The 27,753-nt window shown below is 54.8% G+C and overlaps 1 protein-coding gene across 5 annotated transcripts; it reads left to right on the top strand.

The window, feature by feature from the left end:
• On the top strand, positions 1 to 27,753 carry LOC307112675 (cadherin-23). 5 transcript variants are annotated; one of them, XM_079793529.1, is made up of 30 exons: positions 1 to 192; positions 2,041 to 2,174; positions 2,728 to 2,937; positions 3,480 to 3,587; positions 4,873 to 4,975; positions 6,264 to 6,389; positions 7,070 to 7,273; positions 8,423 to 8,881; positions 12,017 to 12,133; positions 13,070 to 13,294; positions 14,021 to 14,190; positions 14,407 to 14,544; positions 15,490 to 15,609; positions 16,941 to 17,118; positions 17,236 to 17,447; positions 19,318 to 19,509; positions 19,671 to 19,784; positions 20,457 to 20,586; positions 20,680 to 20,931; positions 21,009 to 21,170; positions 22,701 to 22,957; positions 23,302 to 23,399; positions 23,791 to 23,911; positions 23,993 to 24,072; positions 24,207 to 24,247; positions 24,393 to 24,453; positions 24,952 to 25,081; positions 25,317 to 25,439; positions 25,823 to 25,927; positions 26,716 to 27,753. In XM_079793529.1, the coding sequence occupies exons 3-30, from the start codon at positions 2,728 to 2,730 to the stop codon at positions 27,034 to 27,036; spliced, it is 4,557 nt and encodes a 1,518-aa protein (XP_079649655.1). In that variant the 5' UTR covers positions 1 to 192; positions 2,041 to 2,174; the 3' UTR covers positions 27,037 to 27,753. The 5 variants fall into 5 exon arrangements, 4 of the variants coding, with proteins under 4 accessions (XP_079649655.1, XP_079649653.1, XP_079649652.1 ...); XR_013814739.1 differs by lacking the exon at positions 25,823 to 25,927 and having other exon boundaries at positions 23,791 to 24,072; positions 26,716 to 27,265; positions 27,352 to 27,753; XM_079793527.1 differs by lacking the exon at positions 25,823 to 25,927.

The raw sequence follows: 27,753 nt of genomic DNA, 5'->3' as shown, positions 1-27,753 counted from the left end.
TGGCTGGCTTTGGAGAGAGGGCAGGGGGCCATCTGATTGAACATGGCCAGGGGCTGAGACGGGGCCCGAAATCCCCTAGAAGGGAATCCTCAGTTCTTTGAGACCTTGGAGTATCAGGCTCAGGAAATCCTGCTGTAAGCAGTCTGCAGGGCTGCGGGGAGCAGAAGAGCTGGCGGGAAATCCCAGCTGCAGGTGAGCCTTGAAGGGGCTGTTTTTCACATCAGAGCAACAGGAGCTGGGGGCAGGGAATGGTGAGGGAGGATGAGAAGGGGCAGGCACAGGAAGCTGTGGGAGAGCGTGGGCCTCTGTCCTTGCTGTGCCCTCATGTGCTGCGTGTTCCTGAGCAGTCAGTGCCCCACTCTGCCCCTCCCTCCCCCCAGGTACCAAAGGGAAAGTGAAGGAAGTAACCCTCCCTGTTAGCAGTTCCTGGAAGAGTACACACAGATAACCCCCTCTTCCTCACGCTCTCCCCACCCGGACTCACTGCCCCTCCCCTTTCTTCTATCCAGCTGGGCTCCCACTTGCCCCTCTGCTCTTCCCCTGTACCCACTTCCTGTTCTCGCCCCTCCCTCCCCCACCTCCCACCTGGCTCAGCCCTGACTGTCTGGAAAGACTCCAAGTGCCAGGGGATGCCGTGGGCTGAGACCCAGAGCCCTGGGTTGGAATCCTGGTCTGTTGTTAACTTGCTGGGAGAGCGCAGATACGTCATCACCTTTCTCTGGACTCCCATTTCATTTTCTGTTTTGTTTTGTTGTTGTTGTTTGTGCTTGTGTTGAATAAGTTCTTTATGTATTTTGGATATTAACCCCTTGTCACATATATGATTTGCAAAGATTTTTCTCTCATCCAGTAGGTTACCTTTTCATTTTGATGACTTCCTTTGCTGTGCAGAAGCTTTTTAGTTTGATGTGGTCCCACTGGTTTATTCTCGCTTTTGTTGCCTTTGCTTTTGGTGTCAAATCCCAAAATTCATTGTCAAGACCAGTGTCAAGGAGCTTACTGTCTATGTTTTCTTCTAGGAGTTTTATGGTGTCAGGTCTTACATGCAAGCCTTTAATCCATTTTGGGTTAATTTTTGTGTAAGGTGCAAGATAGTGGTTTCATTTCATTCTTGTGCAGGCGGCTGTCCTGTTTTCCCAGCACCATTTATTGTTCTTTCTTCATTATATATTCTCACTCTCTTGTCATAAATTAATTGGCCATGCCTGTGTGAGTTTATTTCTGGGATCTCCGTTCAGTTCTGTTTTTATGCCCATACCATACTGTTTTGATTACTATAGCTTTGTAATATAGTTGGAAATCAGGGAACATAATGCCTCCAGCTTTGTTCTTTCTCAGAATTACTTTTGGGGTTCCATACAAATTTTAGTGTTGTCTGTTCTGTTTCTGTGAAAAATGCCATTGGAATTTTGATAGGCATTGCATTGAATCTGTAGGTTGCTTTGGGTAGTCTGGACATTTTAACAATATAAATTCTTCTCATCCATGAACACGGAATATTTTTCATTTATTTATATCTTCAGTTTCTTTCATTAATCCTTATAGTTTTCAAGTATAGGTCTTTCACCTCCTTGGTTAAATTTATTTATTTATAGGTATTTTATTCTTTTGATGCAATTATAAATGTGATTGTTTTTCTTAATTGCTCTTTTTGATAACTCATCATTAGTATATAGAAGCGCAACCGATTTTTGTCTATTGATTTTGTATCCTGCAGCCTTACTGAATCCCATTTTTTCAATGTGAGCATCTTATCCAGAGTTAGTCCCTGGCCTGCCCATGAGCCAGGAAGGAAACTGGCCTGGCCTCTCAGGCACATCAGGGCATGAGCGGGCCCAGACCCACCTGCACCCAGCAGTTATCTGTCCCCCTCCCTCCTGTACTTCCCAGACCTTGGCAGGTCCCATGAGGATCTGAAGCTGGGGATCGGAGGACCCACACTCCGGGGAGTTAGCCTTGCTAGAGGAAGCGGGACAGGCCTAGGCGCTCTGCCCTCTTGACCGTTCTCGGCTAACTCTGGCCTCTCCTGGTGGCACCCAGGGGAGTTTCTGATCTCTCCCGTGGAGGGTGTGCTGCGGGTCCGGAAGGATGTGGAGCTGGACCGGGAAACCATTGCCTTCTATAACCTGACCATCTGTGCTCGAGACAGGGGGGTGCCCCCACTCAGTTCCACGGTGAGTCTGGGGCCCCCATTCTTCTGGCTTTACCTTGCTGCCCCCTGAACTCTGCATGGAGACTCCTGTAAACACTATCACCCCCAAGTCCAGAGAGGCCACGTGCTCTCAGGGGCCCTAACGGACTTGCGAGTGGATCTTGGGGCTCGCCCAGGGAGGCTGGGCCTGGGGCCTGGCAGCCATGACCATTCCGAGTTGTCCCCCCGCCAGCAGCTCTCTGGGGAGGCCGCCTTGTGTGCGGGCCTCTGCCCTGCCACTGCCATTTTCAGCTCGCCTCTGCCTCGGCCTTTTCTGCTTCCCTCTTATCCTCATTTTCATCTCCTTGCCTTTTTCATTATCATTTTCTTCTTCCTCTTCCTCTGTCTTCTCCATGGTCCTCAACTGCACCTTCCTTCCTCAATCACCACCCCTTCGCTATCCTGCCCTGCCTCACTCCTCACCTGCTCCTTGGCTACCATGTCCACCATCCCTCTTTCTCCCTCTCTCTCCTCACACCCCCTCTTCTCCTGTCCGTCCCCTCTTCTTCCTCTCCTCCTCCCCTGACACGCCCCAGATGCTGGTGGGGATTCGGGTGCTGGACATCAATGACAACGACCCTGTGCTGCTGAACCTCCCCATGAACGTGACCATCAGTGAGAACAGCCCCGTCTCCAGCTTCGTCGCCCACATCCTGGCCAGCGACGCTGACAGCGGGTGCAATGCCCTCCTCACCTTTAACATCACGGCCGGCAACCGGGAGCGGGCCTTCTCCATCAATGCCACGGTAGGGCGGGAACTGACCCAGGGTGTTCCCCAGGGTTTTTCCCAAAAGGGGGGACCCTGCCCTAGAGGCTTTTCTACGCCGCTGTCTGGCCTCCTTCTGGTTCCCTTTCCTCCTTGAGCCTCCTTCCTCCACTAGGACTCAAGAGTCTCAGTGGGAAGCATGGAACCCGAGATTCCCAGCTGAGCCATCTCTGGGGTCCCCATCACCCCCAGGGCTTATCATGTGCAGATATGGGGCCAGAGCCTCAGTACCACTTGGTTCATTTGACATGGTGGCATGTTTCCGGCTGCTGGCATCAGAGGGTCCAGAGGCCCCACCCCCTTGAGACAGCAGCACCGGGGGGGGGGGGGGGGGGTCACTCTTGCCCTGGTGAGACCGTGCCGGCCCATTTCGCCATTTCGTCCTTAGAGACCACGTCTGCGGTGATTTAGGGAGGCAATTCCCAGGCACGTGAAGCGCAGGCAGAGCATTTGGGCACCTGTGGCCAGAGCTCAAAGTGGGGAACAGGTCGCTACTGAGCTTACCAGCCCCCCACTTCCCAGACAGGGATCGTCACCGTGAACCGGCCCCTGGACCGCGAGCGGATCCCCGAGTACAAGCTGACCATTTCCGTGAAGGACAACCCGGAGAACCCGCGCATAGCCAGGAGGGTGAGGCTGGAGGGCATGGGTGAGGTGGGGGGAGCAGCCGGGCGCCTGAGACACACAGGCAACCTGGCCAGGGCGTTGGATGCACAGGCCTTGGAGTGAGCAAGTGCTGGGTTCAAATCCCAGGCCTGCCTGTCAGCGGGTGTGTGGCTTTGGCCAGGCAGTTTCTCTTTTTCTTCTGCAAAATGATGCCCCCAGGGTTGTGGAGAGGACTCCGAGGAGCCAATATCTGCAGTGTTCAGCCTGGTGCCTGGCACATGGCAAACACTCAGGGAGCTCGGCCATCATCTCCCCTCAAACCCCTGACACTTGGGCACACACCACCGTTGTGTGTGCATATGACCTGCGTGCACTCACAGGCACAACTCTGGGTTGCATTTCCCCTGAAAGGATGGCTTTTCCCTCAAAAGCCAGAGAAATTATTTCTCTGTCCTAAGAGGATGTGAGTTGTTGCAAGCAAACGGTCCCTTTGGGGGTAGGTTCAGCCATGAGTTCTGGGGCAGGACCTCAGCCAAGAGTCCTTGGGTCTGGCTTATCTCAGCTATGCTTCTGACTAGTTGCATGGTTCAGCCAAGACACTACCCTTTCTGGGCCTCAGTTTCCCCATCTGTATAGGCCGAGGAGACTTGTAAGTCACTGGCCTCTCATTCTGTGCTCCTCTCTCCTCCTCCCACTTCCTCTCCCCGTCCTTTCTCTCCTGCTCTCATTCCCCGCCTCTGCCTGTGCTGTAGAGGGCCTGGCCCACCCTGGGAAGCAGCAGCATTGAGTGGTGGGAGTCAGGAGGCTTGGGTCTAGTCCCCACTCTGCTGCTAATTGCCATGCAGTTCAACAGTCACCTCTGGGCCTCGGTTTCCTTGCCTCCGCGGTGGAGGTTCCGAGAGATCAGAACTATGACTGGTTTTTTAAAAGCGTGAAGCGCAGCCCTGGGTGCGAGTTTGGGTGAACTCTGATGGGGCATCAGGCCGGCCTAGAGGTCTGAAAGCCACCACTCATTCCTGCTTTCAGTCTTTCTTACCATTAGATGGACCTGATTAAATGCTTCACAGCACCTCTGTGAAGGAGTTAAGTTCTCATTTGCCAGATTGGAAAACTGAGGCCCAGCGAGGGGAAATGATTTGCTTAAGGCCGTGCAAAGAGCTGCTAGCACAGTAGGGGCTTGAACCCAGGTCTCTAGACCCCTAGTATGGGCTTTTTTATTCTCCACCCTGTGCCCTGACCCCACATCTCAGCCTTTGGAGCACTTTGCTGGGATATGCCTACAGCCTACCCCCCATCACACCTCCCACAGGATTTTGACTTGCTGCTGATCTTCCTTGCGGATGAGAATGACAACCACCCCCTCTTCACTGAGAGCACCTACCAGGCAGAGGTGATGGAGAACTCTCCTGCTGGTAGGTGCTGGGCCCACCCGGGGACTCCTGCTGCTGCCAGGCACCACCTGGTCCCAGGTGCCTGTGGATCCACCTCATACCTGAGGTGGGCCCAGCTGAGGCCAGGCTGGGGTGGCAGCCTCACCCCATAGCCGGTGGGTGCCAAAAGGTGTGGACGGGAGGGAAGGAAGCAGCTCCAAGGGGCAGGTGGGCCCGGGCTGCCAGTTCTCTCAGGGGCCACCAAAGAGGCCACAGGTCTGGTTGGAAGTGATCGTTGGTCCTCAAAGTGGTCTGAGAGCAGCCCCAATGCTCCTTAAGAGGGACCGTGAGGTGTGAGGACCACCCAGGATGGGAGCACGCCCACCCTCTCTGTTCCCTCCACCCCTGCAGCACCAAACATCCTGGAGGCTTCTGGAAGCTTCAAGAGCATCTGTAATCAGGGGGCCTGCATAGGCCCCATAGCTCTTTCCCCACACACATGCACTGAGCAGTCTCACCCCCCTTCAGAGCGACAGAATCTCCTTTTTACTGTCCCCAAGGATGTCCTCTCCCTCTTCCTCCAGCCCCCACAGTTTGGATTCTAAGTCAGAAAGAGATGAACTGAGAAACTCCTTGTCTCTGGCTGGGTGTCCCTCTACGTGAACTGTTTCTTATTTCTGCCTGTGAATATGCTCATACATGTGCTAATACATGTTCATGTCAAGCATATCTGTGGGCTTACACACATGCACAGACACACATAGGCATGTGGGTGCCTATACAGTGCACTCTGTGTGCAAATGTGCAAATGTGCCCACCTGCAGAGGCAGGCAGGCACACAGCCAGGGGTGCCCAGGCCTGCGAGTGCTCCCGTGGCCAGGTGAACAGAGTCCTGCACACACATATGCGTCTCCAATCATGTACGGTCAGACACCTGTATAAAGCATTGTGTATACACGTGGGCAGACAGGGAGGGGTATGCATACCTCGATAGGGCCCATGCACAGGGAGAGGATGTCAGGGAGCCCCCAGACCCTCCCTCGGAGTAGCCAGCCTCAAAGGTTGCTGCGAAGGCAGGCGTGCTCCATGGGGGCCCTGAGGGGCTTGCTCACCACTGTTGTGTTTTCTCCCCAGCAGGGCTTTGAGGCCGCTCCCCAGGCATCTGCGTCAGTCTGCCAAGGCTGCCGCAGCCGGCCCAGGGCCTCCCCACCCCGTCCACCTCACCTCCCTCTCATCCATTGTCAGCCATGGCTCACCGGGAAGGGGCGGGGCGGGGGCGGGGGTGGGGGGCCGGGTTGGCCCTGTAGTGACCCCTCTCCCCCTGGTCCAGGGACCCCCCTCACGGTGCTCAACGGGCCCATCCTGGCCCTGGACGCAGACCTGGACGTCTATGCTGTGGTGACCTACCAGCTGCTGGGCGCCCAGAGCGGCCTCTTTGACATCGACAACAGTACAGGTGAGGCCGCTGCACACCCAGCACTCCCGCCGGCCCACCTCTCCCAGCTGGGGCAGGAGGGGGCCGTGGCTAGGTCTAGGGCCTCCCCTCCCGGAGCTGGGTTAGGGCACCTGGGCCAGGTGAGATGACCCCTGACTTAGAATGGGGACAACACAAGGGACCTGCTAATACATAAACTCTCAGCCCAGACAGAGAGCCCCCAACCCACTCCTCCATCTCCCTGTGCCCAGCCAGACACAGGCCCCTAGTCAGCCAGAAGCAGCCAAAGCTCTGTCCCCAAAGCAGACCCAAAGGTCGCCAGAGACCACGTCACATCAGTCTGGTCCTAGACAGTAGAACAGTTGGGGGACAGGTGACACCAAGGAGGGACATACTAGCCCCTCTCTGCCGAGCTGGTCAATCCTTCACCTTGGGTCACCCATCCCAGGCAGGACTCTGTAGACCTGCCGAGGGCACCTGGGGAGGGGACAATCCCAGGAGACTGGCGCCGAGGGGACCTCCCTAAGCGTTGGTCGTTGAGCCCTTTGGGGAAGAAAGTCATTTGTTGCTTTCTCTGCTCCTCTTTTATCTCTTCCCACATTGTGCTGGTCTTCCCATGACCCTCCGGAATGGCTCTTGCCCTCTTTCCCCACTGCACCCCTTGCCCCTGCATCTCCCTGGCTGGTGGCACTGGGTGTCAGGCGTGGTGACAGTGAGGTCGGGTGTGGTCATTGACCGGGAGGCCTTCTCACCTCCCGTCTTGGAGCTGCTGCTGCTGGCTGAGGACATTGGGCTGCTCAACGGCACAGCTGACCTGATCGTCACCATCCTGGATGACAATGACAACTGGCCCACCTTTAGCCCTGCTGCCCTCACCATCCACCTGCTGGAGAACTGCCCCCCAGGTGAGCAGGGTGCAGGGAGCAGGCCCGCCCCCAGGCAGGAGATGGTTGGTGGTCCATGGGGGTTGGAGCCTCACAGGTCGGAGCAGAATCCACCTCCAGCGGGAGGAGGACAGGCAGCAGGGTGGGGGGAGAGAGCCCTGGAGAGGGAGTCGGGAGACCCAGGTCCCCCCTGTCTCTGCTCCACAGTATCTGGTCTGCAAAATGAGATTATTAAGAAATGTTCCTGGTTGAAAAGACTATTTTAAAGTGAAAATAGAATTAATGAGATGCCCATCAAAATCAAATAATATCTTGGGGGTAAATTTTATTCTGAAAGTCATCTGGAAGAATAAGAACATTTTTTGGGGGGAAAAAAAGTATAATAAAACCAGATTTGCCTTACCTAATATTAAAGCATATTATAGAACTGCAGTATTTAAAACCATATGATATGAGCTAAAGGATCTGGGACAAAGTAGCCCAGAAACAAATACCAGATTAAAGAATGTAATATTAATGTGATAAAGGAAACAATGAAACCATTAGTAAAAACTAATTAGTGTGCAAAGCATCTTTTAACATTTAGTGTAGAATCCTACCCCATATAAGACTCCAAAATGAAATCCAAAGACATTCTAAAGAAAAAATTAAAAGGTAGACAACAATAAAAAGTAAAAGAAAAGCTTTAGGTGAATATTTATCTGACTTCAGAATAAGGAAGTTCTAAGCATATAAGAAACAGAACTTAGAAAAGGAAAAATACTAAATTTTGGTGCTTGTACATTTACACTTCTTTACTTCAGATAATTATAACCAATACTGGAAAGGCAAACAACAAGCTGAAAGAAGGTATTTGTCACAAGTTATCATAATTATATAATTTGTATAAATTGATAGAAAAAATAGGCAGAAGACAAAAACATGCAATTTGCAGAAGATACAACTGATCATTAAGTTATTTAAAAAATGATCCATCTCACAAATAACCAAGGAATGTAAAAGGAAATAAGGTACTGTTTTCCTACAAAATTGCAAACGTGAAAAGTCTAAAAGATACACGCTGCAAGGCTGTGGTGAGAAGGGTCCCTTGTGGACTGCCAACACGTGTATGTTGTTGTGATGTTTTTAGAAGAAGCCAGTGTGCTCAGCTCCTCCCCACTTTCCCCCCAGGATTCTCAGTCCTTCAGGTCACAGCCACGGATGAGGACAGTGGCCTCAATGGGGAGCTGGTCTACCGGATAGAAGCTGGGGCTCAGGACCGCTTCCTCATCCACCCGGTCACGGGGGTCATCCGCGTCGGCAATGTCACCATTGACAGGGAGGAGCAGGAATCCTACAGGCTGACAGTGGTGGCCTCTGACCGGGGCACTGTTCCTCTCTCTGGCACGGCCATCATCACCATCCTTATCGATGACATTAACGACTGCCGCCCCGAGTTCCTCAACCCCATCCAGACCGTGAGCGTGCTGGAGTCAGCCGAGCCAGGCACTGTCATTGCCAATGTCACGGCCATCGACCGTGACCTCAACCCAAAGCTGGAGTACCACATCGTCAGCATTGTGGCCAAGGACGACACTGACCGCCTGGTGCCTGACCAGGAGGACGCTTTTGCTGTGAATATCAACACAGGTACAAGGGCCTGCTCCCCATTCACCCCTGCTCCAGACTCCCTGCCCCAGGCTCTTTGAGCTCTGCTTTCTTCCCCACCCTCCTCTTTGGTGTTCTCTCTCTCTCTCTCTCTCTCTCTCTCTCTCTCTCTCTCTCTCTCTCTCCCCTCTCTCCCTTTCCCTCCCTCCCCCCTCCCCTCTCTTCCCCTCAGCTGCTCTTCAGTCTACTCTGCTCTCCCCTGTTGACAGCACATCCTTCCCTCTCTTTTCTGTCTCTCCCTTTGTTCCTTCCCTCCCTCCTCTCTCTTCTTTCTTCTCCCTTGACCAGTTCCCATCAGTGTTGTATGAGTGTCCCACTCACCACCTCTTGCCAGCATTAAATATTATAAAGTGTTTAGGTTTGTAATTTTCTAGGAAAATTGTTTTAATTTAGGTACCTTGTTTTAATATGCATTTCTTTAATAACTAGTTAGTTAAATACTTTCTTCATATGTATATTGGCTATTTAAATTATATATGTTTACATATACATATATACATATATGTATATCTTTAATGACTTTCTTATACTATCACAAAACAAAGAGAAATGTGGCCTGTCTTTTATGACTTATGCAGTTTATTATAATTTTGATAGTTTTACCATTTTTCCCCAAGTTCAGTTCCTCTAGGAGTTAGGGAGGAACATGGGACCTGCCATGTATACTGGTACTTCCTGCAAGGCCCAGGGAGTGACAGGAAAACTAACGTGACTAATACTAAATGCTAAAAAATGTTGTTGTTTAGAGAAACGCATAGTAAAACAGCAATGAGATATCAGCTTCCAAATGTAATTAGCAGATATTAGATGCTGGACAATATTGAGTATTGGTGATTATGTGGGCACATCTGATCCCACAAATACTATTATAGGAACTCAGACCCATTCTACCAACTAGAGAGCAATTTAACACAAAGTCCACTCACACCTTATGGCCCAGCAATTCTGCTCCAGGGTAGAACTTCTCAAGGAAATCCTCAGGTCAATAATGGGACTCTCTGAGGATGTTCACTGCAATGTTGGTGGTGGGGGTTGGAGGCCACCTGGGCACCCATCCTTGGGAGATTGGAGACTAAAACATTGTAGGTGCACACCATGGGATGCCAGGCATCAGTCAGAAGCAACAGACTAGACTCACACAGAGCAACGTGGGTGAACCTTAAAAATAAGTACTTACTGAAAAGAGTAAGAAATAGGGTGGGGTATATATACCACAATCCTATTTGCATAAATATAAGACACACAGAGAGAGAGACACACACAAAAAAATAAACCCACATGATTTTGAATACATTACAATGATTGCCCTAGAGGAGAAGAGAAGGGGTAAGAAGTATTGAAATAAAAGGGAATAGAGACATACATAAAACAAGAGTAGTGCCAATGATGATAGTGCGCAATGAGCCAAAGAGTATGACTAGCTCAGTCTGCATCAGAGGCCTAAAGGAAAAAAGAAGTGAGGAAAACCATGAACACTAGGAGAAGTCACATAGGTTAAGCCGTGACCCAGTTAGCAGAACCCCGACCCCTTGCAGTGGTTGTTCAGGACCATGGAGAGCTGCTCCATACCCCTGCCCAACTTTATGCTGTACCTACAGTACTGATGCCTCTACCACTTTTCTCTTTCCTGTCCTCCTTCCCTCTGACTGACTCTCTTCTCTCTATTTTTTCTTTCCAGTGTCTTCTCTGCCCCTCTTCCTCATGCTCTCCCCACCCGCCTTGCTCACCTTCCTTCCCGCTTCCTCTCCTACCAAATGGGCTCCCTCTTCCTTCCCTGGCTCCCTTCCCCTCTGCCTCACAAACTCCCTCACAGCCTCCCTCCCAAACTTCCCACCCTGGTCAGCACTGAGCCCCATTGCCCCCCATGCCCTGCTCTGATCCATCCCCTCTGCACCTGAACTAACTGATGTTAACCCTCTTCTCTCTTCCTCACGGCTGGCAGGCCCACAGGTTTGAGCTCTGTTTCTCTGTCACTTCCCACCTCATCTCTTCTCTGCTTCACCCCATCGCCTTCCTCCATACCCACCGCACCCCCACCACCCTTCCCATCCTGTGGGGCCAGGCCAAGGCCGTGGCCCAGCCTTTGCAGACTGAATGCAGCCATCCTCTCCCCATCCTCGCTCCCCAGCCTCGGGGACGGGGAGCGAGAGTAGGAAGAGGAGGAGGAGGAGGCAGCGGCCCAGGGTAAGTGACCTCCCCATGGCTGGAAACCGAGGAGGACAGAAGCCCAGCAGGGGGACCTACCAAGGGGGAAGGGAATCCCAGAGACCTCAGTGCCTAAGAGGGAGCTGGAAAGGGAGAGAGGAGGTTCCACCCTGGATGAGGCAGATGGGAGGAGGAGCATCAGATCCTCCAACAGGCAGGAAGCAGAGAGGGCCCAATGGAGTAGCCCCTGCATCAGCTAAACTAGATCTGTCCAGTGATTGGGAGTGGGCGGGGCTCTTAGAGGCAGTGGGAAGGAGAAAACTCCTTGCTAGTTCTAACACAGGCCACGCTCCTTTCCCACATTAGTCCATGTCACTCCCTACTTAATGGAGACAAAGGAGTAGTCCTGACTGTCCGGCTGTTCCATTGCTGTCCCCTGCAGAGCACCCCCTCAGCAGTTTAGCGGCCTTGAACTTCCGTTATACTTGATCTCTGTAGAACACAAGCATTCTTTAAATAGAGATAAAATACACGTAACAAAATTCACCATCTTAACCATCTTTAAATGTATAGCAGTGTTCAGTATACTCACATTGTTGTGGGATACAAAGCATTTTTAAACAAGCAATTACATGGCATTCTTTATGTGCCAGGCACTGTTCTAAGCCCTTTACTCATTTCATTGTTATAACCATCAAAATTACCCTATGTGGCAGGTACTATAATTATCCTGATTTTGCAAATGAGGAAACAGAGGTGCAGAGAGGTTAAATAATTTGCAATGAGTGATGTGCCCTAACTTGCAGGTGGCTGTGGCCTCATCCCAGCCAAAGATGAGATCAGCAAGAACAAGGTCCATTGGGGACCATTGCCCTCGGTGGGGAATTGAGTGGGTTGGCCCGGAGTACCCCTAGGAGGCACAGGTTTTAGGGGGTTCCCCTCAGGCTGAACCTGACCTGATCTGGTCTACAGGGTCTGTAATGGTGAAGTCTCCCCTGAACCGGGAGCTGGTTGCCACCTATGAGGTCACTCTCTCGGTGATTGACAATGCCAGCGACCTACCAGAGCGCTCTGTCAGCGTGCCAAACGGTAAGGTTCCCCGCAGGCACCTCCCATTGGTTATTCAGAGCTGATCTGGGCAGGAGGGGCAGGCTGGGAACAGCAAAGGCTTGGCCCCAGGAAGGATGCAGCAGGACCCAGAGGGATGTGAAAGGTGGCAGCTACAGTGAGGCCCAGGATGGCGTGTGTCCCTGTTGTTAGGCAGAGCTCAGCAGTAGGGGATCCAGAAGCCAAGAATTGGGGGATTCATGAAACCCAAGGCTCAGAGTCAGAAAGAGGCTTGGTGGAGGCTGGACGGGAACTGAGAAAAGGATGGGTTAGAGACTTAGATCGGAATCCGTTATCAGAACTGGTAATGAGGATGTGAGACGGGAACCCCAGATCTGATAGGAAGCCACAGGGTCCTAGGAAGAAAAGCACAAAGAAAGGTGATGGAAGCCACAGACACCATATTGGGGTGCACGGCCACTGTGGCAGAGAAGAGAGGGGAATAGTTGCTGCCTTCTGCAGGCCGGCACAGGCTGTGTTGCCTGCAGCCTGAGGCATGAGCTGGAAGGGGCTGCTGGAGGCATGTCTGCTTATCTTGATTGCCCAGAGGACCGAGTTTTCAGGAAAGAAGGGCAGACGTGCTCACCTACACGTCCCACACTCAGAGGACAAAGGGCTGGTTTTAGAGAGGTCATGACTCAGGAAGCAGAAGGCTGAATCATGGAAAGGGCCTCATGGGACAGGTTAGGAAACGAAGGCACAGTGGGCCGGGGCTCACCAAGGTGACTCAGCCGGGTGGTAGAACCCAAACTCCTTTCCTTATGGAAGAATGAGACCAGACCAGAGCAGAAGGTCATGACCCACCACGCAAACGTGGGTCAAGCTACAGGGATCCTCTCCAGGAGTAGCTGAGACTTAGGAAGGCCCAGCCATATTGGTGTCCCTCACGTCGCCCTCCCCCCCCTGCCTCCACCCCAGCCAAGCTGACAGTCAACATCCTGGATGTCAATGACAACACGCCCCGGTTCAAGCCCTTTGGGATCACCTACTACACAGAGAAGGTCCTGGAGGGGGCCACCCCGGGCACCACGCTCATCGCTGTCTCAGCTGTGGACCCCGACAAGGGCCTCAATGGGCTGATCACCTACAGCCTGCTGGACCTGATGCCCCCAGGCTACGTTCAGCTGGAAGACTCCTCAGCAGGTAGGGCTGGGGGGCGTGTGTGTGCCTGTCACCCTCCAAGAGGGACCATGGCCCACTTCTCACCCTCCCGTTGTGGCCCCACCATGGCCCCTCAATGGGCTGGGCCAGAGCCAATATGGCCAGTGTTCCTGCCAGATGCCCAAACTAGAGGAAAGGACAACATGCTTTGTCCTAGGTTGGGATGGAAGGCCCCTTTAAGGTCTGCTGGGAACCTGGAATATTCCACCACCATCTCTCTCCACCACCCAAGCTTTCACTACAGCTGTCCCTTGGTATCAAAGGGGGATTGGTTCCAGGACTTCCCCAGGGGTACCAAAATGTATGGATGCTCAAGTCCCATAGTCAGCCTTCCATCCATATATACAGTTTCATATCCACAGATTCAGCCAACAGCAGACTGAACCTGAGGTTGTGGAGGGATGACTCTGTTAGTATCTCTTAGGATGCAAGAAGGCCAAGAGGGAGTGTCTCAGAGGAGGCCCTGGGCATGTTGATGTTCATCTATTTGACATGTGAAAAGCTCTCTCGCCCCTCCAGTAAAGAGAACGGCTGGATGCCAGTTGCTCTCAGCCCTCTGACCTGCCACTGGGCAGGGCTATCTGACCATCCTCCTTCTTCAAGGGACCACACCTGCCCTCAGAGCTCTAGATCCTTCTCTTCATACTGTGGAGAGCTTTGTAAGTGGGGAATGGCCAAAATGGCCCTGGGTGTGCCTCTGTGTCTTAGGGAAGGTCATTGCCAACCGGACGGTGGACTATGAGGAAGTGCACTGGCTCAACTTTACTGTGAGGGCTTCAGACAATGGGTCCCCACCCCGGGCAGCCGAGATCCCTGTCTACCTGGAGATCGTGGACATCAATGACAACAACCCCATATTTGACCAGCCTTCCTACCAGGTGGGTGGCCAGGCCTGGTGGGTCTAGGACCTGTGCCCACTCCTTGGGGCCTTTGGTCATCTTTTGCTACCACCCTACCAGCCTCTAAGCCTCATGGTAGTGACCGCCCCATGAGCAGCTTGATGCCCTGGGTTGTCTATCAGTGAGTTCCTAGCGCAGGGCATGGGCTGGAGGACTAACGTTGGCTGCTCTCTCCCCCTGCCCATCGGGCTCCAGGAAGCCGTCTATGAGGATGTGCCCGTGGGCACCGTCATCCTGACGGTCACTGCTACTGATGCCGACTCAGGCAACTTTGCCGTCATTGAGTACAGCCTTGTGGATGGAGAGGGCAAGTTCGCCATCAACCCCACCACGGTAAGCGGGCAATGGAGGGCATGGGTTTGGGACTGGGGAGTGGAATGGGCCCAGGGTCACAGGCTGAGAAGCCACCAAAAGTACGGCGGTTTTCCCCCCGTTTTTGGGTCCTGCCACCTGGAGATCTGTAACCTCAGAGGTTTTTTTTTAGCTCAGTCAGCCCTGTTCTCAAGAGTCCCAGACATCCTGTAGACTGAGGCCTTTCTGTCCCAGCAGGCATGGAGGAAGTGGCCAAAATCTTTGGGAACTAGCCCTCTGTGGGACAAAAACTTCTGCTGTGTGTCCCCAGCAGACTAGCAAGCTTGATTCGAGTCCATGGGAACACTTTTTGGAACTGTCCAAAGAGAGGCATAGGCAGCCCAGCAGAAAGTGAGCACAATGTTTGAGCGCCTCCTACTGGTGTATATGTGGCCCTGTACCCAGTACCTCCCTCATGCTCCCACAGTCTCAGCCTGTGGGAGAGCAGAAACTCAAGAGAAAAGAGGGGTGATGGTTTCAGATGTCTGAAAATGGGCTCCAAGCTGCTATTTCAACACAGAAAGATCCCTGTGGCCGAGGGGTGTTTGGCCAGCCAGGGCCCTCCCCAGTTGCTGGGCTGGAACTGGACTTTCCCTCCCACTGCCCACATCCCCCTCGTTCTGCCCTCTCAGCAGTGTTCTGTTCTTCCTGCTTGGTGTGAGCAATCAGACATGCTCCTGGCCTGGCACTATGAACAATGAGTATCTATGGCACACGACCATGTACCTGGCCAGGTAGTACGCTCCAGCCTGGGCTGTTTGTCCCATCTCCAGGTGGACGGGGGAAGTGAGGGCTAGCATGAGAGCTGCATAGGGGCAGGGGCTGTTGTCTCTCCTGTTCAGTGCTGTATCTCCAGAGCCCCCAGCAGGCTCCGGCACTCAGTCGATGCTCAGTAAATATCTGCTGATTCCATCCTCCTCCTACTAGGGCGACATCTATGTGCTGTCCTCTCTGGACCGGGAGAAGAAGGACCACTATATCCTGACTGCCCTGGCCAAAGACAACCCTGGGGATGTAGCCAGCAACCGTCGAGAAAACTCGGTGCAGGTGAGGGGTGCCAGGCTAGGCCAGGGAGTCCAGGGACTGGGGCCGTGGAGGCAGCAAGAAAAGCCTTTAGAGCTTGACGACTGAAGAGCCACCTGTTCCCCTCAGAGACGTGGTGGCAGGAAGGAAAAGACAAGAGCTTAGCTGGGTGGGTCACAATGGCTGTGGCCAAGGGAGACGGGGACTCCAGCAGAAATCTCTTGTGCCAAACCTCTGCTGAGGCAGAGGGACATGCCTGGGAGTAACCCAAATAAAGCCGGGCTCCACCTGGCCAGAGTGCCCACGTGTCCCATTGAGGGAAAGAAACACAGTCCGGCAACCAAACATAACTATAAAGCAATTTTCTTTATTTGTGTCTTCTAAAGAACGTTAACAACGAACCAAATTCACAACCCCAGGTCCAGCGTCTGCACAGGTGCTCTGAGGCCAGTAGCTCACCTCTAAGTTCTACCGCATTTCTACCCCAAATCCTACTCCATGAGGCTTGGCTTTCTCTTTCTTTCTCCCCCTTCTTTCTGCCTCAGCCAGTCATGTCCTTCCGCATTCAGCTCTCCCCACAATAACCTAACTAACCATCCAAAACACTCTCCTGGGTGAGGAGGGGAGAAGCTGGTGGGCAAGTTCTCTTAGCAGATGGGGGAGGGGCTGGGAGCACTCACGACATCGAAATCCTGCCCCTGGTCACACAGCCACGTGCTGTGTAGGGAAGAGCACAGGACTTGGAGTCAGAAAACTAAGGCTGCCTCCCTCCAAGGGCAGTGGTGAGTCGGGGGAGGAGGGGAAGGGAGGGTCTCCTGGCCTGGTGTGTCCGTGGGACCTCCCCCCCCCCCCCCCGGGCTGTGGGGTCAGCAGAGAGAGCCAAGTCCCAGGCCAAATACAATCCCAACCAAGAGGGAGCCTTCCGGGGTGGAGGGATCGCCATCCAGCATTACGGTCCAGAGATTAGAGTGTGATGTGTGGGCCACTGAGGGGAGGAGCAAAGGGCAGAGGAGGCGGTGGGCAGGGGTCTTCCTGCCTCAGGGCCCAGCCACAGAGCACCCGCTCCGCACGGTACCAGCTGCTGAGCGTTTCCTCAGGCCGGGCACTGCCCACCATCACAACCTGGAACACGCTGTGACCGGGAGCCTCACACCCCTGAGAGAGAAGATACATTGTCCCCAAAGTACAGCTAAGGAAACTGAGGCTCGGGGGTTAAATAAATGGTTTGAGGTCACACTCCAAGAGTGGGCACTGTCCACCTCTGCTTACTCCTCTGTGACTGGGTCACCTGAAGTAGCTCCCAATATGCCCCTGACCTTTGACCTCAACCTCCCCCACTCCCCCCACCCCACCAGGTGGTGATTCAGGTGCTAGACGTCAATGACTGCCGGCCACAGTTCTCCAAGCCCCAGTTCAGCACGAGCGTTTATGAGAATGAACCAGCGGGCACCTCGGTCATCACCATGATGGCCACCGACCAGGATGAGGGCTCCAACGGGGAACTGACCTACTCACTTGAGGGCCCTGGTGAGGGTACGTAGCCGGCTCCTTACCTGTGATGCCATCGGGGGGAGGGGGTGGGAGTGGCAGGCTGCCATGGAAGGATGTCTCAGCCAGAGACATACCCTGCTCTCTGCCACCCCCCGCCAGAGGCCTTCCACGTGGACATGGACTCAGGCCTGGTGACCACAAAGCGGCCATTGCATTCCTACGAGAGGTTCAACCTGACCGTGGTGGCCACAGATGGCGGAGAGCCCCCACTCTGGGGCACGACCATGCTCCTGGTGGAGGTCATCGACGTCAATGACAACCGCCCTGTCTTTGTGCGCCCCCCCAACGGCACCATCATCCACATCAAAGAGGTACGCTGCCCCCCAGGGCCTCCTGCCGACAGCATGCCCCTTCCAATACCCAGCCCACTTCAGCCCGCAGTCGTGCCCGAGAGTGAAAGGGCGGGCCCCATTGTGAAGGTGGGGAAACTGAGGCCAGAGGAGGGAGCACAGGGCAGTGCTGAACAATGGTTAGTAATACGGGCTGTGTCCGCAAAAGGTCTTGGGTTCAAGTCTAACTCTGTCGCTTACCAGCCAAATTACCTAGAGCAAGTGACTTCTCTGAGTTTGTTTTTCCCTCTGCGATATGGGACCGATAATCTCTAGCTATTAGATGTCTTCCAAATGTCTGTTGTCCCTGCTGATCCCAAAATGGAGACAGCCTGGGAGTTGAGGATGAGCATCTAAACAAGAAGCAAGGGGAAGTGGCTGAGCTTCCGGAAACTCCAATTCTTTCGTTCCTCGCTCTAATTGCCTTGTAAAGATAGGGAAGTCTTTCCCTGTCTCCTACCCTCTTCTCCTTCCTCTCAGCACCCAGGCCCACAGTGCTCCGTGGTGGAGCAATCAGGGCGTCTCCCACTTGTTTGCTCCCCAAACGTCAGCAAGTCTCTGCATCTCACATTGTCAGCACTGAGTGCTTGCTGTCACATTGTCAGCACTGAGTGCTTGCTGTCCCACTCTGTGAGGTCCCACGGAGGAAAGTCCTGCAGGCAGAGCTCTAGGAAACACTGGCCTTTATATTGTGACTTGCTTCAACTTGCGTCTAATGTGATGACTGAGGGTCCTCTTGGCTTTGTCCACTAAGGGAGCTCAGAGCGTTCAGCCCACCCTGAGTGGCCCTGCAGGGTCTTAGCACACACCTTGCCTCCCATCCCTCAGTTCCCATTTTCCTGTCAACCATTTCCTTTCTCTACCCTGATCTTTAAAAAATGTGTTCACTCTTATTATAATGTATACTTTCTGGTAAACTGCCTTACATCCTTTGTGGAATGAGGCAGGGTATAAATTTACAATAATCTAGTTCTTTTCCATACCAAAGGCCCCATTTACTAACTTTTTCCCTTCAAGGGCTCTGTATTTTGAAAGATTCGTGTCTCCCAAACAACCAACATCTGTTAAGAAATTATCTGTTTGTCATCCCACTTCCTATTAATTAACTGTAACTGCCGTTCAGCGTTTCCAGTAGTCATGGTCAATGAGATACACAGTGGAACCATGCTGAGCCGGTAATTTTTCAACTAAAAGCAAAGAAACTTGTTCTTTTGCTTGTGTGCTATGCAGCTTTATCATGCCTGGGTCAGTGTATGACATCAGTTAGGCTTTGTGATATCTTAGACTTAATTCAAGGAAAATGGGAGACTGGGGCTCAGAGAGTTTAGTGGCATGTTTAGGTCACATGGTATTATAACAGACTAGAACCCAGGTGTCCAGTCTGCATCCACCGTGTCACCCTACCTACCTGCCCCCCATTTTCAGGTACCCCACTGAGTGGATGGTGTTGTTTGGGGATACCTAGAGCTCCTGTGATTGGGGTAGCAGAGAGCAAGACAGACCCGGGAACAGAGGATGGCTGTGGCCTCCTCTAAACCTTAGCATGCAATGGAGTCGGAGGGATGGGGGTAGCCGCTGGACAGGCCGTCACCCTAAGAGAGTTTGGAGCATGGAGGGTCCCGGGCTGAACCATCAAAGGGCAGTGGCCTTGGCTAGGGGTGGAGTGAGGGGACGTTCTAGCAGATGCTCAGACTCCAGGAGAGTCCAGCCAACAGGCAGCCATTTCCTAAGGATGCAGAAAGGTGGCAAGGACATTCTGCTACAGGACGAGAAAGAATGAGAACTCCAGGGGGGCCTGGGAGCTGGGATTCTCCCAGGTGCCCCAGTAGCCTCCCTCCCCTGCCCTCCACAGGAGATCCCGCTGCGCTCCAACGTGTACGAGGTCTACGCCACAGACCAGGATGAGGGCCTCAACGGGGCCGTGCGCTACAGCTTCCTGAAGACCACGGGCAACCGGGACTGGGAGTACTTCACCATTGACCCCATCAGCGGCCTCATCCAGACCGCGCAGCGCCTGGACCGCGAGAAGCAGGCGGTGTACAGCGTAAGGGCGGGGCCAGCTCAAGGGGCGGGCCGGGGAGGGGCTCTCCTCTGGGTGCCGGGCCACCACCCTCTCACCTAGAACGTCTTCAAGAGGGTGCTCTGGCCCCCGGGAGTGCCCTTCTGGCCCTCTGGCTCCTCCTCTGACTGCTCTTCCACCTCCAGCTCATCCTGGTGGCCAGCGACCTGGGCCAGCCGGTGCCTTATGAGACCATGCAGCCCATGCAGGTGGCCCTGGATGACATCGACGACAATGAGCCCCTCTTCCTGAGGCCTCCAGTGAGCTCTCACCCATCCCCCACACCTGTCACGCCCACACAGGGACTCCCTGCCTGCAGGCACACATGTGCATGTCCTCCCTTCTGCACCCTTTACCATATACACATGTGGTTGCACCCAGGAACCTGCATGCACTTAATAGAACAAATACTTATTGAGCAACTACTACTTCAAAGCACTACCCAGCTGTCAAAATGGACACAAATGCCGGACTCCTGGAGCTGACCCCTCATTGCACACACTGTACACAGGAAGCCTGAAGGTCAGCTCTGCTTTCCTGAGTTGGGGCTCAGCCCCTCCGGTGGACTCAGGCTCTCTGACTTGGTGCTTTTCCTTGTGTGCACCTGGGATGAGATGTTCCTTGGAGACGCATGTGCATATGAGACAGTGACGCCCGGTCCAGACATCCACTGAGGTGTTGGGAGGCCAGAGAACATGCCAAGCCCAGCCCTGCCCTCATGGAGGAGGCCACTGGGTGACATCAGGGCAGAGCTGGGGTCTCCCAGGCCCAGCCTTTGCTCCCTTGAGGTTGTAGCCATTCTGCTCACCCCCTAAGGTGTGGACAGGAAGCTCCCTCAGCACCCACTAACGTCCTGCCTCGGGCCCTCTGGCAGGAGCTGGAAGCTGGGCCTTGCCTTGACCCCCTGTGATGACATTCCCCTCTCCCTGCAGAAAGGCAGCCCCCAGTACCAGTTGCTGACGGTGCCCGAGCACTCGCCACGGGGCACCCTCGTGGGCAATGTGACCGGCGCTGTGGACGCGGATGAGGGCTCCAACGCCATTGTGTACTACTTCATCGCAGGTGGGGCCTGGTGGGGCTAGTGCCCTACCTGCCTGGGGCTGGAGATGGCCCAGTGTGCCTGTCCCCTCACCCTGTGCCATGTCCCACCTTCAGCTGGGAACGAAGAGAAGAATTTCCATCTTCAGCCTGACGGGCGTCTGCTGGTCCTGAAGGACCTGGATCGGGAGCGCGAAGCTGTCTTCTCCTTCATTGTCAAGGCCTCAAGCAATCGCAGCTGGACACCTCCCCGGGGACCCGCACCAGACCTGGACCTGGTCACTGACCTCACCCTGCAGGAGGTGCGCGTCGTGCTAGAGGACATCAACGACCAGCCACCGCGCTTCACGAAGGCTGAGTATACTGCAGGTGCAGGCCTGGAGCCGGGGTGCCGGGTGTGGGGTGGCCCCCGCCCTACCACTTACACCACCCGCCTGTTCCTGCAGGAGTGGCCACTGACGCCAAGATGGGCTCGGAGTTGATCCAGGTGCTGGCCCTGGACGCAGACATTGGCAACAACAGCCTGGTCTTCTACAGCATTCTGGCCATTCACTACTTCCGGGCCTTTGCCAATGACTCCGAGGACGTGGGCCAGGTCTTCACCATGGGTAGGGCCTCTGTCACTGCATGGAATGTCGTCTGGAAGAGATGGGGTGGTCTGTTTGGGCACCACAGAATATGGGTGGCCAGCCAGCCATGACAGTCTTTTCATTCATTCGCCCATCCACCTATTCAGCCAGTCAACTATCATTCATTAATCCTTTTATTCAACCACCTATCCATATCTACATCTACCCACCCACTTCCTCTTTATCTTTTTCTTCCCATTTCCTCCTCCACCCATTATTCATTATTCATCCACCCTTCTCTCCATTCTCCTTTCCTTACATCCACCTGATGTTCCATTTGGACGCCTCACCTTCCCGTGTTAGGCACGGTGCTAGGCACTGGGGAGCCAGCATTCAGAGTGTACTTGTACCTACAAGTGTGCATGTCTGCTGTGTACTTCCCTGTGTGGGTGGCTGAGCCCACAGGGTGTCCCATTACCTTACTTTCAGCCCCAACCCCTTCCCTGCTCTTCTCTGTCTGTAGGAGTCAATCCAGACTTCCTGGCCTGGCATTCAAGGCTCACCAGGTCTTCTTCCTAATCCCCCTTCCTGGTTCTCATCCCCCTACTACCCTTAAAGGCCCTGTGCCCATTCAAGCTGAACTGCTCACCCTTCCTTCAGCCTGCTGCACACCATCCTCCCCTGAGCCCTTGGGCCCTTTTCTTCACTTCCTGGATTACCATTCTGACCTCCACCTCTGCCTTCGATATGCTCCCCCCAACCACCCTTCAAAATCTAGGTCATCCCTGGCTGGGTGGCTCCGTTGGTTGGAGCACCAAAAAGTTACAAGTTCGATTCCCGGTCAGGACACAAAAGGTTGCAGGTTCGATCCCTGGTCAAAGCATATACAGGAGGCAATCAATTAATGTTTCTCTCTCTGTGAGTTCAGTTTTAAAAAACAACAGCATATCCTCAGGTAAGGATTAAAAAAACGAATCTAGTTCATATGCCACCTTCTCCAGTCACACAACCAGACACCATCACTTTGTCCTCTGAGCGCCCATTGCTCTGATTTTAGAAAACAGAAACACAGAGAGGCTGAGTAGTGAAAGGTCACACAGCTGGAAAGTGGCAAATGTTAAACCCTTGTCTACTGTCTTTAAGAGAAGACTGGACTGGACCTCCTGTGGTCATCTCTCTACTGTCAAATTCTGAAGTTCATGTGGGGATACAGAGAGACACTGAGGAGGCTCAGAAGGACCCCAGCAGGGGACACCAGATTCCCAAACTCATCATTCTTGGGCCAGCACACCCCACCGTTGTTTTGTTTAGTAAGCACAATGTTTAAATAAAAACGTAGCTCAGTAGTTAGAAATCAGGAGAGGTCGCTAGAAATCTATAGAAGAGGCATAGGTCTGGCAGCCACGCTGAGGTGGGTGCTGGGCTCTGCAGTTCCGGGTCCCCAGTCCTGCAGGCCCATGCTGCCTCCCCAGAAGTGTGTCTCCTGCCCCTGGACCTCACGCTGCCCCAGGGATTCTGGGGCACTGAGTGGCCCTTGAACTGCTCCCCACCCGTGGGCTCTTCCTGCAGGGAGCGTGGATGGCATCCTGCGCACCTTCGACCTCTTCATGGCCTACAGCCCCGGCTACTTTGTGGTGGACATCGTGGCCCAGGACCTGGCAGGCCACAACGACACGGCCATCATCGGCATCTACATCCTGAGGGATGACCAGCGCGTCAAGATCGTCATCAATGAGATCCCCGACCGTGTGCGTGGCTTTGAGGAGGAGTTCATCCGCCTGCTCTCCAACATCACCGGTGCCATTGTCAACACTGACGACGTGCAGGTGCCCACGGAACCCGCCCTGGGCTGGGGCAGTGGAGGGAGAAGACTAGGCCACAGGAGGGACAGGGCATTGTGGGGAGGTCAGAGACATGGAAAGGGATGTATGTGCCCTCCATCATTTCCTACCTGCCTGGCCCCGAGAAAGGCCTTCCAGGTCTCTGGGCCTGTTTCCTAATCTGGACACTGGGGGGAATGATAGTGCCTTGCAGTGCCGTGAAGTGATGGGTATCTCGCTTGTGATGGGTTTGTTGGTAAGGCAGGACAGGAGGGGCGCCTAGAAGAGGCCTGCCCATCCCAGCCCACCCCTTGCACCTGCCACACCCCATCATGCCCCTTCTTGCCTAGTTCCATGTGGACAAGAAGGGTCGGGTGAACTTCGCACAGACAGAGCTGCTCATCCATGTGGTGAACCGAGAGACCAACCGCATCCTGGACGTGGACCGGTGAGTGGGGATCTGTGCTCAGAATGTCGTCTGCCTCCCTGCCCTGGAGTTGGGAGGACCCACCAACAGAGGCGTAACCAGCACCATCATGCCTGCTGCGTGGCGCTCTCCCCAGGATGTGGGTAGAGAGAACAGTTTGTGGGTATTAGCAGAGCTCTGCCCTTCTGAGCCTTACTCTCCCCATCTGTACAATGGGAGCATTATACTGATTGTGAGGGATGTGAACTCTGTATGATACAAAGCTATCCTGGCTGGGTGGGCTTTAATCTTGCAAGGCTTGCGGGGGCTGAACCTTAGACGTCCAAATCAAGAACTGGGCAGCCTGGCCTGAGTGAGCAAGCGCTTGGGGGATGGCTGAGGCTGGGAGCTGAGGCCCCTGCCCCTTGCCCAGGGTGATCCAGATGATCGACGAGAACAAGGAACAGCTGCGGAATCTTTTCCGGAACTACAATGTCATGGACGTGCAGCCTGCCATCTCTATCCAGCTGCCCGAAGACATGTCTGCCCTGCAGGTACCCCTGGTGGCACCTGCCCCACAGCCCCCTTCTCACCCTGGGTGCGCCCACCCGCTCACGCCTGTCCTGTTTCCTCAGATGGCGATCATTGTCCTGGCCATCCTCCTCTTCCTGGCTGCCATGCTCTTCATCCTCATGAACTGGTACTACAGGACCGTGTGAGTGACCCCTGGCCCCGCCCTGACGTTGGCTGACCAGCCAGCCCTCCTCCAGGGATGGGTATGCAGGCAGGCAGTGCCCGGAGATGCCAGCCCAGCCTCCCTGACCAGCGCCTCTCTCTGCTTCTCTCCAGACACAAGAGGAAACTCAAAGCCATAGTGGCTGGCTCCGCAGGTGAGTGAGGGCTGTGATGGCTGGGAGGTCAGAGGTCAGGAGGGGCTCCTGGGGAACTCACATGGCCCTGGACTGGGCCAGGTGCCCCAGCCCCAGCCCCAGCAGAGCAGCTCCCTCCCCTCCATGCCCCGACTGCTCCCTGCAGGGAATCGTGGCTTCATCGACATCATGGACATGCCCAACACCAACAAGTATTCCTTTGACGGGTGAGTGGGGCCCCCAAGCCCTGCCTGGTGCACGTTGGGAAGGCCTGCCAGGGACGCAGCTGGGGCGGAAACTTCCCTGCCGACTCCCAGTGAGGGAACACAGACTAGCTAAACCTGGGGTGTGGGCGCCCCCTGGTGGGTTAAGCCACCCCTCTCTCTCTCCACCCTTAGAAACTGTGGCACTGAGCTGGGCTCCCAACCCTGATGGGCCCCAAGTTTGAGGGGGGGGGGGGGGGTTGACTTCGGTCAGTGGGTGCAGTGAGGCTTCCAAACCGAAGCTCATCCAGTCGACATGTTGTCCTGTCCTGGTTCTAGTGGGATCCTAGGGGGAGGACGCACCCGCAGGTGCTGTGGGCAAGGGGCCTATACCCCCTCCCCTGCTCTGTGAAAGACTACAGTTGGCCAGGGAAACAGGAAGGGGTGAAGGTGAGGCTGGCAGGGCATCTGTCCTTTCAAGCCTTCCATCCTCACCCCACCCCACCCCACCCCCACCTGCAGGGCCAACCCAGTATGGCTGGATCCTTTCTGCCGGAACCTGGAACTGGCCGCCCAGGCCGAGCACGAGGACGACCTGCCGGAGAACCTGAGCGAGATCGCCGACCTGTGGAGCAGCCCCACCCGCACCCACGTGAGCCAGGGCCAGGGGCAGGGCCAGGGGAAGAGGAAGGGTGGGTCTTCGTCAGCCCTGGCCAAGGAGCGGGGTTTTCTAGGACAGCGGTCGCCAACCCGTGGCCCGTGGACCTCTGGTGGTCCGTGAGGTCCGAAAGGTTGGCGACCGCTGTCCTAGGGGGAGGTCCTCTGCCCTGCCTGTGGGGTGGGCCTGCTCGCTGGCTACCTCTGTCCAGCCAACATCCTCTCTCCAGGGAACTTTCGGGCGTGAGCCAGCAGCAGTGAAACCTGACGAAGACCGCTACTTGCGGGCAGCCCTCCAGGAGTACGACAACATTGCCAAGCTGGGCCAGATCATCCGGGAGGGGCCCATCAAGGTGAGCGCTCCCTACAGACTCCTGCACCCCTGCCCCGGAGCCTTAGCTAAGCTTGGGCCTGCTCCAGAGGATGCAGGGAGCGGGGACAGCTTCCTCCACCTCCAGGCTCAGCTAGACCCGGCCTCCACTGGGGCCAGAGCACCAGGGCAACGAGAGGGTCCCAGGCACTGGGCAGATCAGGCGCTGCTTCAGCCCGTGGTGCCCTTAGGACCAGGGTGCCATCCTGAGCTGCCAGGCTCTGCTCCTGATCCTCTGCACTAGGGTTAGAGGCCTGTGTCTCCTAGACGCCCTGTCACCTTCCGTCACCCCCGTATGAGTTACCAGAGCGAGGGGTGGGGAGGCTGGGGGGCTGTGGTGGGGGGTTAACCTTCTCCCTCCCCCAGGGCTCGCTGCTGAAGGTGGTCCTGGAGGATTACCTGCGGCTCAAAAAGCTCTTTGCACAGCGGATGGTGCAAAAAGCCTCCTCCTGCCACTCCTCCATCTCCGAGGTAGCTGGGAGGGCAGGGAGCTGTGTGCCGTGCCCCAGTCCTGGGGGTGCTCGCTCTCTCTCACTCTTGGGCTCTCCTGCTGCTCTCATCCTTCGTCTCGAGCTCAGCAACCAGGACCAGAGCAGTGGGTGGGGTACAGTTCGTGACAGTGGGCTCTGCTTCCTGGGTGCTGCGGTGGGCTTTCCAGAGATGGGGTAGGCACCAGGAAGTGTTTCTCAGAGTTGAGGAACCCCAGAAAGATACTTTAAAGGGGTGATTTAAAGAAACTGGCTGTAGTTCAAATAGGTTCTCAAGTTTGTTTGCCTGCGGTGGTATGTCAACACTTGAAAAAGTCAGGTGAAACCCAGATCACCAGCTGGGCCAACATTCTCAAGTGAGATGGGCCCAAGCTGAGCTCCACACAGAACAAAAGCTCCACTGAGTGCCCGGCGCACCTCGGTCCCCTCCAGCTTCACCTGTGGGAACTCTCGACCTGGCCACTAGTGTTGACCTTGCTTGAGGCCAACTTGGTAACAAACCCAGACACTGCAGCTGCATCACAGCGATTTTGTAGATAAAAGCGAATACACAAAATTCAACTCACAGAAAGCCCATACTCCCGAGAACACAGCCCCGTGAGTTCCAAGGTGCCCCTTGTACCAGCTGGAGACAGGCTGTTAGCGCCAGCCCAGGGTTCCTGTGCGCCATGGGGAGGAAGCAGGCGCGTGGCAGGTAGGACGCTGGGGCCACCCACCTGCTCACCCCCTGGGCCCAGCCCTGAGCACGTGGGGGCCCCTGGACTCTTGCAGTTGATCCAGACGGAGCTGGAGGAGCCAGGGGAGCGCAGCCCGGGCCAGGGCAGCCTGCGCTTCTGCAAGCCGCCGCCGGAGCTCAAGGGGCCCGACGGGATCCACAGGGCGCACAGCAGCACGGGCACACTGCTGGCCACCGACCTCAGCAGCCTGCCCGAGGACGACCAGAAGGGTCTGGGCCGCTCCCTGGAGACGCTGACGGCGGCCGAGGCCAGTGCCTTCGAGCGCAACGCCCGCACAGAGTCCGCCAAATCCACGCCCCTGCACAAGCTTCGAGACGTGATCATGGAGAGCCCCCTGGAGATCACGGAGCTATGACTAGAAGGGGGAGCCTCGCTGGTGTGAGCAGCACCAGGACCGTGGGGTGCGGACCCCACCAGGCCGACCCTGGCTCACGACCTTGGGTTCGTCACGTGGTGGCAGCCTGCTGTCTGCAGCTCAGATCCCACCTCTGCCAGGCACTCATTCAGCATCTGACCTCTACCTTCATAAAATTTGTTATTTTTTTAAGAAAACCAAACAAGAATGTTAAGTGTCTAAGGATAAGGTAAGGAGCACCCCTGGGGGACGAGTTTAAGGACCAACTCAGCCCAGGCTGAACTGAAAGGCCAAGCAGACCCCTTCCCCTCCCAGCCCCAGCCCCTGCCTGACCTTGACTCAGACTCCCGTTCAAGTCTCACCGCGTCTCTGCCACGTCCGACTGGACACCCAGGTGGGGCAGTGACCCGCCTCCCCACCTGGACAAGGTTATTATCCACGAACCACGTTCTCTCCATTTCACTGGCTTCCCAAATGTACCGGCTCAAAAGGAGAAATGACTGATGTTCCCTTGGTTTTGAATGTAGAGTGTTCGTGTGTATTCCTTTTTAAATTAAGTTATTCCCTCAATATGTTCCCCTTGGTTTGTTTTACTGGTACTCACTGAACGTTTCTGGAATGGTCTGAATTTTAAAAAGAAAAGCAACTCACAGGAACTGGCACTTGCTCTGGTAAACGACGGCGTGGCTGGCCTGGGAGGTGAGGGAGAAGGGTGAA

Source organism: Cnephaeus nilssonii (assembly GCF_951640355.1).
Source record: "Cnephaeus nilssonii genome assembly, chromosome: 16".
NCBI lineage: Eukaryota > Metazoa > Chordata > Mammalia > Chiroptera > Vespertilionidae > Cnephaeus > Cnephaeus nilssonii.
The sequence above is the reverse complement of the archived record's forward strand: the minus strand, read 5'-3'. Positions and strand labels throughout refer to the sequence as shown.